The 13,582-nt window shown below is 46.2% G+C and overlaps 1 protein-coding gene across 14 annotated transcripts in view; it reads right to left on the bottom strand.

Annotated features, from left to right (window-relative positions):
* Positions 1-13,582, bottom strand: part of TNC (tenascin C) — a 93,754-nt gene that overhangs the window by 36,015 nt on the left and 44,157 nt on the right. For 3 of the 14 annotated variants that reach the window (XM_004323474.4, XM_033858462.2, XM_019946487.3), the window contains exons 11-14: positions 7,209-7,481; positions 5,886-6,158; positions 5,007-5,279; positions 1,980-2,252 (exon numbers count right to left, since the gene is read on the bottom strand). The exons of 5 other annotated variants lie outside the window; for them this stretch is intronic. In XM_004323474.4, the coding sequence (XP_004323522.1) occupies positions 1,980-2,252; positions 5,007-5,279; positions 5,886-6,158; positions 7,209-7,481 (1,092 nt within the window). The remainder of the gene's footprint in view (positions 1-1,979; positions 2,253-5,006; positions 5,280-5,885; positions 6,159-7,208; positions 7,482-13,582) is intronic. 6 more of the 14 variants (XM_033858459.2, XM_073806475.1, XM_033858461.2 and 3 more) reach the window with 4 other exon arrangements.

The raw sequence follows: 13,582 nt of genomic DNA on the forward strand, positions 1-13,582 counted from the left end.
CCAGATGCTTCTGGGAGCCACACCTCAGGGATGCTGGCCATCGGTCAAAAGATACGAGCGCTGGCGGCTTCTAGTCTCTTAAATTGCACTCAGGAGACCACAAGTACTTGGCTGCAGCCAGCGGACATCCTTTGCTTTGAGGGAGCTCCCATCTGTTCAGATGACGACTAAATAATTCTGACGCCATTACCCTCCCAAGGTGGTACCTTGAGGCTTCTGATTTTGTGACTTAAAGGGAATTGGCAATTTGTCAATGTAAATCTTGGTATTTTCATCATACTTCTGACAAGGGCCAGCTGTTCTCATATTCTGTTAAAATAGCTTGTCTTTTCTTAACTGCTTCTACATGGGCCAAGAAAGCTAGTATTGCATTGCCAACCAAGAGAGCTGAGCCAGGACAAGGCCATCAGGCAACCCTGTTTGGCCAAGAAGTAACATTTTGTCTCAGAGATGATCCTACCAGTGGTTTTCCAAGCAACAGGAATAAAATGTGCAGAAGGCAGGCAGAAGCAAGATTTGAAAAGCTAGTATTGTCTCTCTAGCAAGGCAGGAGAAAGACTTCCCGTCCCAAGAGATCTGGTGAAACGCAGGTCAGATGGAATTATGGCCCTTCTTCCCCACAGACCAACTTGTCAGGAGCAAGAATGTTGCTATCATTATAAAGAAAAAATATATATATATAAATACTAAGAACACCCAAACCGCAAGATCTTCAGGAAAGATCAAAAGTGGCGGGTGATTTCTTTGCCTTCTGAGACGGGATTGTTTATGGATGTTAGATAAAAGAGCCCTGAGTCCATCCAGGGCAGCCTCAGCTGCAATTTTTAGGCATTTCAGGGTCACCATTCATGCAGCAGTTGTCTGTGCTGTGTGTTTATCTCAGCGAGAGTTACTGAAATGATTGAGGCTAAAATGCAGAGCTTTTGCTAGAATCCACTAGGACACACAGGTTTGCAGAAAAGTTTAGTTGCAATAATTATAGGAAAATGGGGCAGGCATATGCAAAAACCAAACCTGACAGCCTCTGTTCAGTTTCACACCAGCGGAGGCACATGGGAAGATGAAACATGGAAACCAGTGCTGGGGAGGGCTGGGCTCTTGAGCAGGCTGCAGGGAAACACTGAATGCCCTGTCACTGGAGCAGAGTGATGAGTAAACTGTAAGGCACCCTCCTGGGTCCGGGCTGGGAGTGTGCCATGCAAAGGCCAACAGTCCAGGGAGCAACTCTCCATTAAAAGAACAAAAAGGGCATCAGATCTTTGACATTCATAGCCCGGACATTCTTTGTTTCAAATGCTGCTGTGTGTACTTCTGCTAATGAATGGCTTGTTCTTTGGTACTGTCTCCAGTCATAATTGTGTGATTTTTTTGTTTTTTTTTCTTTTTTGGTCTAGCTATTTGCTAATTTGATGTTCTAACAGTGACTTGAGTATCTGAGAGAATTGCCCGGAGGAGGAGGGTAATTCAGTTCTCGTATTATACTCAGTGCATTTTAAAGAAACATTTAAATTAAAACATTTCTTTTAAATGCAAGAACCACATGCCCATACCCTTGAGGGATCTGGGATAGTAAAGCAGCATTGGCAGCTAGGAAAGAGACTCTCTAAGGTAAATAATCTGTGCTCCACCAGAACTCACACGTCGGAAGGGTCGGCTCTTAGTTATAGCCAAGCACTGGAGAAAAGAGTTAAGACCATCGGGCTGTCTCGTGAAATGGAAAGCCATCCTTTAGAAGAGATGTAGTTACAGGATTGGATAGGTAAGGTCTGGGAGAGGCTAGAGGTCAGAAGAGGTAGCATCTGCACGTTCATTCTTGAGATGTCAGAGGCGTCTGGACCAAGGCGCAGCCCATAGGGAGGTGTGTGAGCATGCAAGTTCAGTAGCTGATGGGTGCATGGGAAGGATTTAGATATGGACAGAAGCTGGCTCCCCACACGCCTCTTGGAGAGAAAGCATCATGGACAGGGAGAGGAAGGTACCTGTGGAGGCCTCAGCAGAGAGCATTGGTGTTCTATAGCCCCGGATCACCCCGTAGATGGTGACTCTGTAAGGGGTGGCGGCCTTGAGGCCCTGGATGTCCGCAGCCCGCAGGCTGCCGGGCACCGTGAGGTTCTGAGCTGCCTCCACCCTGTTGGCCTCCTGCACCTGAATGACAAAATGCTCATAGGCCTGGTCAGCTGTGGTCCAGTTGAGTTTGAGGCCGTCCCAGCCAGCCTCGGTCACGGCTAAGTGTCCCAGCTGGGGGAGCTCCGCTGAAGAAGGACAGAGAGGAATTTGTCAGTGCTGCAAACAGAAAGCGAAGAAACCAAACGTCCCACAGCCCAGCTCTAGGGAAGAAAGAAAGGGGCAAGAGATTTTCTTATGTTTGTGTGTGTGGTCATTCTTGGTCTCGGGGAGTTTCCTGTCTGAACTGCAGTAATCTGGCCACAGCTTTCTTCAGGAGTTGAAGATGGTCAGAAAAGGGAACATCTACACTGTTCCTCCTTGAGATGGCCATGCCGTCACGACCGCTGACAACCCACTGCTGGGAGGTCTCTGAGGATCATGAGATCCTCAGATCACGAGATCCTTTAGGGTGCATGACTAGCACCCTAAAGGCCCATGAAAAATGTGGGATTGTGGGTCAGGGTAAGAGAAGTAGGAGTTGGTTAAAAGTACAGGCTCTGGAGGCAGATGGGCCTTGGTTAGAACTCCAGCACCGATGTTTGCTAGCTGCGTAATCTTGGGCATGTCACCCAGGTCATCTCTGAGCCTTGTGCCCCTCATCTTCAATTGGAGCTGACAGTACCATTTCATTGGAATGTGTGATGATTGGATGATAATATTTATAAACCTCTGAGTTTATACCTGACAGATACCTGACGTCACACCTGATACATAGTGAGGACCTGGTAAGTGGCAGCCTAACAGACACACAGCTGTTCCTTGGTACCCTTGGGGGATGGGTTCCAGGACCCCCATAGATAACAAGCTGAGGATGCATGTAAAATGCTGTAGTATTTGCATATCGCCTATGCACATCCTCCTGTATACTTTCTCTAGATTACTTATAACACCTAATGCAATGTAAATGCTATGTGTGTAGTTACCAGCACATGGAAAATTCAAGTTTGGCCTTTTGGAGCTTCCTGGAATTTTTTTCCCTAGTATTTTCTATCCTCAGTTCGTTGGCTCTGAGAATGCAGAGCTGTGTATCACTGTTTCGATGTTTCTCCTTGGAACTTCTTGGTCACGTGGGAGAGAATTACCTGCTTCGTCTCAGTACTGGACTTTGGAGAGATCATCTCATTGTTGGCCACAGGCTGTCTGACGGGGTGTATAAAGCACGTGCTGAATCAGGTTTGGACAAGTCCGATGTTTTATCTCTGGACTTTTCTCATCCTTCAGAGATCAAAGTTTCCGTACTGTACTGGATTCTTGGCTTTGCATTTTCCCTCCCCCCTTCTCCTGATAGCACTTTGTGTCTGATTGAAGAATGTCTGCATCACAAACAAGGCCGTTTGTGCCTACTCTTCCTTAAAAGTGATTATGTTTTGCTCAGCAAATGGTGCAGAGCAGGGCCCACTATTCATTTTTCTACAAGGTAGGAAGGAAATTTAACGTAGTCATTGCTGATTTAGAAAGTTTGGGTTCCGGATATGGAAACACTCACTACTTAGTGGAATGCTGCTCAGGGTGAAGTGCAATCTCCCAGCCTCTCTTTTTAAGGCTGAAGTGGCCACGGATTTGAAGTCAGAAAAGAAAATATCTGCAAGATTTCCCCCAGAAAGAGTATGAGATATTCCAGGATTCAGTGCACAAGGCGAGTGTGGGCAGCCCTCTCCTCCTTCCCAGCTCACCAAGAATAGCTGTTCATTTATCTGTCACATAGTGGGGATCCTTGTAAGATTTTACGTGCAAAAGGAATTTGCTGCTAAAAACAAAACGTTTACAAAACGTTGACGAACTACAGATGCGGATCGTTAGCACCCTGCTCCCGGATCCCAGGTGTCTCAAAGGCCCCCTTTGCTCTTGTCTGGTTTGACAATCTTCTGGGAAACACAGGCCGTGGATAATCGGGCCCGTTTAGGTGTATTGCAACATTACTTTTCTTATTTGGGGAATTGTGTGTCGTTTCTAGCAAGGGCCAGGTTTATTTGGTATGTATGAGCAAGGAAAACAATTCATTGATTAGGTTATTTGGGCGGCCTTTTCAAAACACAGTATGTGTAGAGAAGGGCATGGGCTTAGGGCCCAGCATAAAAACCCTGTTCCCCCAAATCGGGCTCACTTTCCCATGACTTTTTTTAAAGTTGTTTCTAGAAACCGCATGACCAGCACAGAGTTTTCTATAACAGATGGAGTTGCACATCTTCAGGGGACAAACTGAGATGAATTGTTTTTCCTCTTCAAACTGAATCAAAAACTTTGAGGTCAAACGTGACTGTCCTTTCTTAGAAATAGCCCTGCCTTGAGGATCTGTTAAGGAGAGAGAGACTTGGCTAACTTCAGCAGAAGATGGTAGATCATTTCAAAGGTTATTCTGTGGAGGTCTGACTACCAGATGGATGTCAGTAAGTGACTCTGAGGCCACTTATGATAAGATTTCTCTAGAAAGTTCTGACCTTATTCTTGTGTCACAGCCCTACTGTTTATGCTATTTATATTATGATACGTTGCTATCTGATAAATTTAGCTATTTGGCATTCAAAATTTACTACAGGAGGGGTGCTTTGCTATGTACTTTTGTTCATTATCTCATTTACTGCTCAAGACAGTGTTCTGAGGTAGGAGTATTATCTCTGATTTGAAGGTGAGAAATGAAGGCTCAGAGGTGTACAATGAGATACCCAAGAATATTCGGCCAGAAAGGTGGAATTCCAACCCACACCCTCCGGAGTTAGAGCTTGTGTTCACGCTGCCTGCCAACAGCTTTGAGAGAGGGCCCTGATGCATGGGGAATTTTCTCTATTCCAGTGAATTGGCTGACACAATCAGGTCCCTGGTCTGGGAGGAGGGTCATGTACCTGTGATGACCTCCACAGCAAGGGGCTGCGTGCTGCGGCCCCTGACCTCGCCACGCAGGGTAATTGTATAAGGGGTACCAGCCCTGAGGCCTGGGATTTCCGCGGAGCACAGGCTGCCAGGAACCGTGAGACTGTGAGCTTCTTGGGTCTGGTCAGCCGCCTGGATCTCAATGACAAACTGCTCATAGATCCCATCTGGGCTGGTCCAGTCCAGTCTGAGGGCATCCCAGCTAACCTCAGTCACGGTGAGGTTCCCCAGATCTGGAACCTCCTCTGCGTAAGAAGACAGAGTTGCTGAGTTACTAAAAAAGGCAGTTGCATGCTGGGATTCAGGCGAGATGGCATTTTGGCTGAGGTTGGGGTGAGTTGTTTGGTGAGTGCTGATCACAGACGCGTGATTTACAGCCGGTGTTGAGGACACTCTGTTGGCACTAAAGCCAGGGCTTTTCTAGTCAGCCTTTGGAAATGAAAGATAGTTCTCAGAATTGTTCACAACTTCCATTCTTGACATACAAATGGTGCTTTGGGGAGTCCTCTGATGCATTCTTAAAATGAGCTCAGATCAACGTTTATTTTTTCCCCACTCGCAGAGCGTGCTTTCCAACTTCTTAGCTATTACGACTGAAACTTGCTTTAAAAGAAAAGTCACCTCAATTTATATAAAAGAAGAGTAGGTGGAACTTTCCATGGAATTGGCTGCCATGCTAGGACTAGGACGCGGCCAAATAAGGGACAGGACCTTTGTATGGAAGCAGGGATGATTCATCGGTATTTCCCACTGGGGTAGGGGCTGAGCCCAGTTTAGAGGAGGGAAGAGCGTTGATGCCTCCTGAGCAGAGACAGTGGGAGGAAACAAATTAATGAAGTAGCCTAGAATACCTGTCAAGACTTCAACAGAGAGAGGGGTTGTGCTGAAGTCCCGAGTCACCCCGCGGATGGTGACTCTATAGTGTGTGTCTGCCTTGAGCCCAGGCAGGTCCACGGACCTCAGTCCTCCCGGGACAGTGAGGTTTTGGGCTGCCTCCTCTGTGTCAGTTTCCTGCACCTGAATGAGAAACTGCTCGTAGGCTCCTTCCGGAGCTGTCCAGTGGAGTTTGAGGGCATCCCAGCCCACCTCGGACACCGTGACCTCTCCCAAATGGGGAGCTTCTCCTGGAGAAGGACAAAAAACCAGGGAGATCAGCTCGGTGCTTTGAGACCACCTGGAGGGGTGGGATAGGGAGGGTGAGAGGGAGGGAGACGCAAGAGGGAGGAGATATGGGAACATATGTATATGTATAACTGATTCACTTTGTTATAAAGCAGAAACTAACACACCATTGTTAAGCAATTATACTCCAATAAAGATGTAAAAAAAAAAAAAAAACGAATGGGCAAATGTTGAGATAGTAAATGCAAATAAAAAAGATAAAATATTTAAAAAAAGAACTAGTTTAACGATCCAATCACACACCAAGATCCAGGGACTCCTTAACGAAAGAATAGGCTTTATATTACCTTTTTTTTTTTTTTTTTTAATGTGACTTTCTTTAGATAACCATGCAGCTTCCTAAATTTGAGAAATAGATCCAAGGGGGTGAGGCGTAGGAAAACGTTTGTGATCTTATTTCATTAAGGAATTGCCCTAGCCTCCGGCAGACAAAGAGATTATTATTATTTTTTCCTTCTAAATATAATGCCTTAACATCCCTCACCAGGAGGGAGCCTGTTTGTGAAGCCAAAGGTCCCTGCCACTGGGGCTGTGTGTATAGTCCCCAGGCTGGGCTATGCACAGCCCTAGAGGCTGTGGTTCACATGGGGTGCAGTGAGAAAGCTACCCCAGGAGTTGTGCGGCTTGATATCTTCCCATCATTAGGCACCATAGTGCTATTACTTAAGGTACTCAAATCTATTCAGAAACGAGTTGCGGGGCTTCCCTGGTGGGAAGTGGTTGAGAGTCCGCCTGCCGATGCAGGGGACACGGGTTCGTACCCCGGTCCGGGAAGATCCCACGTGCCGCGGAGCGGCTGGGCCCGTGAGCCATGGCCGCTGAGCATTCGCGTCCAGAGCCTGTGCTCCGCAACGGGAGAGGCCACAACAGTGAGAGAGGCCCGCGTACCGCAAACAAAACAAAACAAAAACAAAAACGAGTTGCATCTGATTATCCTTGGGCAGGTTCCTGTTGGGAAAAACAGAAGCTATAGACGGAAAGGTAAGAGGTACCTGTGGAGGCCTCAGCAGAGAGCATTGGTGTTCTATGGCCCCGGATCACCCCGTAGATGGTGACTCTGTAAGGGGTGGCGGCCTTGAGGCCCTGGATGTCCGCAGCCCGCAGGCTGCCGGGCACCGTGAGGTTCTGAGCTGCCTCCACCCTGTTGGCCTCCTGCACCTGAATGACAAAATGCTCATAGGCCTGGTCAGCTGTGGTCCAGTTGAGTTTGAGGCCGTCCCAGCCAGCCTCGGTCACGGTGAGGTTTTCCATTTCAGGGGCGTGGTCTGAATAATGACAGAGACGGGGTCAGTTAAATCATTCCTGAAATGCTTTCCATCTGGGAACTCAGAAATGGCAAACCCGCTGCCAATGCTGCGAGACCATGGGGGCCGCAAGGGCCACCTGCATCCCTGAGCCATGCTGTCGCCATCAGAACACCAACAGATAAATCAATAGAATACTTATTTTGCCTTGTTGTGTGTTTGGGTTTGACTTTTGAATACGGTGTTTTTCTACTGAGCAGTGTCCTGTGGATTTGGAAAATGCTACACGTCTGTATTAGTACTGCTCTGGGCTGCAGTTTCCACTTTGGAAAGCGGCTCTCATCTTAAAGGTGAGATCATAGGAACAGCCTTCGGCTACGCTTGGGATCCTTGGCCTGAGCCGTCCAGCCTTCTGTGTTTTGAGGAAATTGCCTCCTCTGAGATTCTCTTCCTTTCCGTGCTTCCTCAATCTCTCCTGGAAGGCATGTTTTAGTCTCTTTATGTTGGGATTTTGTCAGTTTCTGGGGCTCAAATCAGTTTACTTCAGAATGATCAGAGATAAATTAACACAGTACAAGTAAGACTGTCCAGAGGAAGTCACTGAGTCTTCGCAAAGCTGTCCCTCATTGGATAGAAAGAAGGACTGAGGCCCTGGGAGAAATAGCTTATTAAGCTCAGTTAAAACTTGCCGTCTTTATTCATCTCTAGAATGAGCAAAGCACAGAACGTTCACTTGTCTGAATGCATATGCCTTCAAGGGGATAATTTGCCCAGGGCAGAGCCTAAATGGACTTCGCATCACCTAGGAAGAAAGGATTTTCTCTGGAAACAGATCCCCTAAACAACAGAGTAAGAACTGCCTTGAGCTCATTTAGGTGAACAAGTTGTTTCTCTCTATATGCCTCACATCGGCTGCTCATTTCAAATCAGTCCTATCTGTCCATTAAAGCAGACGTCTCACTTGAAAACCTTAGCTTGCAGTTGGATAGAAGATATCCTTTCAGAGGGGAAAATGTTTCTTTTCAAGAATCTTTTTGATTCAGACTTTTCTACGTTCTGGGGAAGGTTCTTCCTAATTGTTCCATTTTGGCAAAGCTGACACTCCTTCAAATCTTGTTTGATCTAGAACAGCGGTCTGCCAACTATGACCTGAGGGTCAAATCCAGCCTGCTGCCTCTCTTGGTAATAAGTGAGCTGACAACAGTTTTTAAATTTTTAAATGGTTGGAAAAATCCAAAGAAGAATACTTCATGACAGATGAAAGTATATGAAATTCAGATTTTGATGTCATAAATAAAATCCCATTGGCGCTCAGCCGTGCCTGCACAGTTACACATTGCTGATGGCCGCTTGTGTGCTGCAGTGGCGCAGTAGAGGAGTTGAGACCGAGACCGTATGGCCTGAAAAGTCTAAAATACTGTCTGGCCCTTTCAGAAAATGTTTGCCATACCTGACCTTGACCTTCATTCTACAGATTCCTCATTCAACCCAAATCTGTGTCCTGGAGCCCTTATCCAAGACCCCATAGCAGTTCTTAACCACACAAACATGGTCTAGGTGAGAAAAAGAGGCCCCCAAGCTCCAAGTGATGTATCTACTTGTGGGGAAAGACAGGGGAAAAGCTCAGCTATCTTTTAACCCAGTGGCCCTTGTGAGGCCAGGAGCAGTGTTCCAGTTGTAGCAGTTATCTCCTTGACCTTGGGATTTCAGCACAACTAAACTCAGGAGTGTGTCCTTTTCAAATATTCCAAGAGCCCTCATGCATGAAGAGACATCAGACAAAAACCAATCTAAGCCAAACTGTAAAGTTAAGGAAATGAACTCTGTGGCCCATAAACTCTCCTTTTTATCCCACTTTATTTTTTTTCTCCTGCTGCTGTCAAAACTTCTGTCAAGAACCTAGCTGACATTGATAGTTGACCCCCCCCTTGTGTGAATGAAGTCAGTGTTTCCTCTCAGGTAACTGCCTTTTAAGTTCTTTCTCTAATTATGACATAAAGCATATTTTTTTCCATGAAAGAGATTTCAGGTACCAGGTTGCAAGAGATGTGGGGAGAATTACCTAACTGGGGGAGGGAGGGGTTATGGCGGGGTTACAGATAGTCTATTAAGCTGTTGTAGTAAAGATGGTTGGAGAGAGGAGGAGATCCACATTAGAAAATGTCTCTTCCTCACGAGAACCATTGTTTTCTTTAAATCAGCTTTTTTATATGCCACGGATAGTTTATACAATGTCCTTCACATCCTGCTTCATCTCTTCTTACAGTGGATAGAGTAATTTTCATAAAATGTCATGTTGCTCAGTAAATGGTAATAGTCATGGTGATGATACTTCCACCCAAATTTTTGGCTATTCTTCCACTTTTGTGTGTATGTGGGGGGGGGGAGGGGGTTAGGCAGATCAAGAAAAAAAAAATCAGTTATATTTAGTGCTGTGACCGTGACCACTGCTGGGTGGGTGCTTTTGGTGCCCGACCCAAAACCCTTCACTAAACAAATGCTAGACAGATAAGTAAAAGGTGTAACTTCAGTGAATAAAATCAGTAGATAAATTAAAGGGAGGCAGGTAAGAATTATGAAAAGAGAGGGAAAAACATGAATAAAAATACAGCAGACAACAGTCGAGATCGAGACCAGAGGCTTCTCATCAATGCGGACTCTGCATTTCAACAGCAAATGACACACTTGTGGGCTTACGGCCCCAGAAGCCCAGTGTTTCCGTTGTATAGTTCCATAGTGAATTTCTTGGCCTTTCTTTATGAAAAGGCTGTTGTCTTTTTCTTCCAGCTGTGCACTGGCATCTACCCTCTGAACAATGTCAGTGGGCCTGGGAAATCAGAATTTCAAAATCCCATTTCTGTGCTCATGGTGAGTTGACCAGCTGGCCTGGGGGAATTTCTGGCTGTGCCAACTTTAAATCTTTAGATTTCCACCATCTTGTAGATGGTAATTACCAAGTGCTGACTGATGAGGAATCCACTTTTAGTGCTCACCGATGGGAGAGAGAGGGATTCTCCAACGGCAGCGGGATGGCCAAATTCAAGCCTCAGGACCCCTAAGGGTAGATTAAATTGCTTGGATCTCATCTTGTAAAGTTAATTGATATTAAAAGCCTTGCCTGCCTTAAAACTTTCTGGTGACTCTTCACACTGTCAAGAATGAAACCCAAGCCCCTCGGCATGGTATTCACTGCCCTTTGTAGATGGTACTGATAATGTCTGTAACCTTGTACCCTGTTATCCCCACCAGCTCCATCATACAGCAGGACTGTATGGCTGGTGTTTCACTAACATGAAGTTTCTCATGCCTTTGAGCTTCTCACATACTGTTCCTCCAGCTGGAAATGTCGTCACTCCCTTCTCCACTTGCCCAACTCATTTTCCTTTTTTAGGATTCAGCCAAGTATCACCTCTTCCAAAAAGCCTTCTCTGATACGCTGCCTTCACTTTGCTCAGGTCTGGGATGGGTATCTGCCTCTGTGCTCCTGTAGCTTCCCACACTTTCCTCTAAGCAGACTAGTTACGTTCCTATAATTTTGGTTTTGGTCCTGTCATTCTCACTGCAATGTGTGTCATTTCCTGAGTGGAGGGGTTGTGTCTTTCTGTTCTCTATACCAGCACTGCCTGACCCATGGCAGGTAAGAAATAAATACTTGTTGCATGGATAGATATTTGACTAAATTTCAGTTTGCTCCATGAGAAAATCAAAATGGAAAATTAGAGCAGAATGTTTTCTATTACTTGCAGCTGTGGCTAAAAACAAAATTCCACCTCTCTGCTTCCCAAACCCTTGAGAATTACTGGGGTATCACTGTCAAGTCTTACTCGGTGTGGGAGGATGCTTTATTGGCCTTGGGTTTCTGCATATCCTCCCTGCTTTATGGCCCTTACTGCTCAAAGAAAATCATGGCCTCCACTTCAAGCAGGGTGTTGTTGAGTTTATTAGAATACAAATATGGGGCCAGAGGGGGAGATGCCTGGCACAGACTCATTTTGTTCAATGCTAACAGGGATAGTACCTTTTTTCTTTCCTTCCTTCCTTTTTCCCCCCTCTGTCCCTTTCTCCTTCCCTTCATCCTTCCTTCTTTCTTTCCTTCCATTTTTATCCAGAGTAAGCTTAATTAAAGACTCCAGAAGAATGACTTCCCTTCCCTTAATCCTTAAGAGAGAGAATTTGGGCCTTTGATACAGAGGTGAAAGAAAAAGACCAGAAGATTCAGTGGAAATACTGCCTCTGGAGGAGCTGGAGTCCGCAGATGCTCGTGAAGCATACGCCCCGTGTTTGGCTGTGTTCAGGGTACTGGGGCTGCAGCGCTGGATGAAGGAGACAGAGTCCTTTCTGGCTAGAAGTAGGAGGCAGGCCATAGGTGAGTAAACCAACGAGTGAGTGACGTGAGGCAAGTGTCATGAGGAGCTCTGGAGCAGCATGAAGGGGTAAATCAGGATAGGGCACCGTTTTAGACTGGTTGACAGGTCTGTTGAGATGAGACTTGAGCTGAATGAAATGAGGGAGGTGCTAGGTGTAGCACTGGGAGAAGAGTGGTATCTAGGCAGCAGGAGTAGCATGTGCAAAGGCCCTGAGGTAGGAGCAGGCTTGGCATGCTTAAGGAACAGCAAGAAGGCCAGGGTGACCACGGTGAAATGAGCAAGGGGACAAGTAGTGGGAGTGAGGTCAGAGAGATGGGAAGGACCAGACTCCGTAGGGCTGTGTAGCCTGTGATAGGGTCTTTGCATTGTATTTCAGGTGTGATGGGCAGCTAGGTGAGGCATACTTTTAACTTAACTTGGTGCTGCATCAAGGAAAAGGCTTGCGCTTTGGCTCAATGCCGCGACTAGAGCCCTGGAATTCTCTGGGAAGAACGCTTTGGGGCAGCCAATTTCACATCTTCTCTGTAAAACCCACAGACAACGAGGGACACTTTGCAGACTTCTGCTATTCAGAGTCGAGTAATGCAGAGCTGGGAATCCCTTTCTTCTGACCTTTGAACCTACAACCCTTTGACATTTCAGGACTCATAACCACATGGTACCTTCCTCTAAGCCCTCCCACTTTTCCTGTTTCTTTTTTCTCCCCATGTGTTTACCAAGGCCGGGTGCCTGGACTTCTGCTTCTTTGTGCCTTCCACAGCATAGTCCTGCTTGCCTAGTTACAGCAAGTGAAGGTGTCTGTTTACTAGACAGTTACCTCCTTGGAAGCACAGACTTGTCTTCATGGCTGTAGTATCCCCGGGACCTAGCACGGAGCATGGTTGTAGTGCATTACTGACTGAGTAAATGAAGGAGATATTTACTGGGAGGATATTGTAGGAGATATTTATTGGGAAGATAGACTTCAGGAGGTGGAGAGAAATGTCCACCTCACTTTTAATAAATAAAATCGTTCTATGGAGAAAGCCATAGAGAGAAATATTCTAGAGACAATGGGGGAAGAGCCCATAAAAGGGACTTTGCACATTTTTCCTGTAATGAAGAATGTCTTTAAATATGCAACGTGATTTCTTTGAAACAGTGTTAAGGAGGCACGGCTGGGGAAAAGAAACCACTGAGCCCTTGGGATGCCAAAACTGGGCTCTTAGTTAGAGACAAAGTAATTCCAGCCTGTGATTCACTTGAAAGCTTTCATCTCCCTGAGCCGCTAAAGCCTGGGGATTCCCTGCTGGAGATAGGAGATAAAGTGGCTATAGCCAGAGGGTAAGATGATTGAGTGGAGATAGGAAACTCTCTTTAATCTAGCATTTGTAAAACTCGGGGAAAAGTGAAGAGACAGGGAAAGAGAGAGAGAGGGAGGGAGGGAGAGGAGGAGGGAAGAGAAGAAGAAATTCCCTCTCTTGTTTCTCCCATTCATTTGTGGTCCCTTCGCATCTTATAACAAACTCATGTTTATAAAGCTGAACCATTGAAATCTCTACCGTAGATTTATTTCTTCCCCAATTTATTCTCCCCTCCCCCCTCATCTATGATCAAGCTACCCACCCCCCACCGCCACGCATCCTTGACGATCATCTCATAGCTGCATGGGAAGCAGTCCATGCACAGAGTCAACAGAATTGAGCACCTGAGCTCACTTTAGACTTTCTGAAGAGGCTGCTCTTTGTCTACTAAATACCCCTTCTCTCTCTCTTC

Source organism: Tursiops truncatus, chromosome 6, assembly GCF_011762595.2.
Source record: "Tursiops truncatus isolate mTurTru1 chromosome 6, mTurTru1.mat.Y, whole genome shotgun sequence".
NCBI lineage: Eukaryota > Metazoa > Chordata > Mammalia > Artiodactyla > Delphinidae > Tursiops > Tursiops truncatus.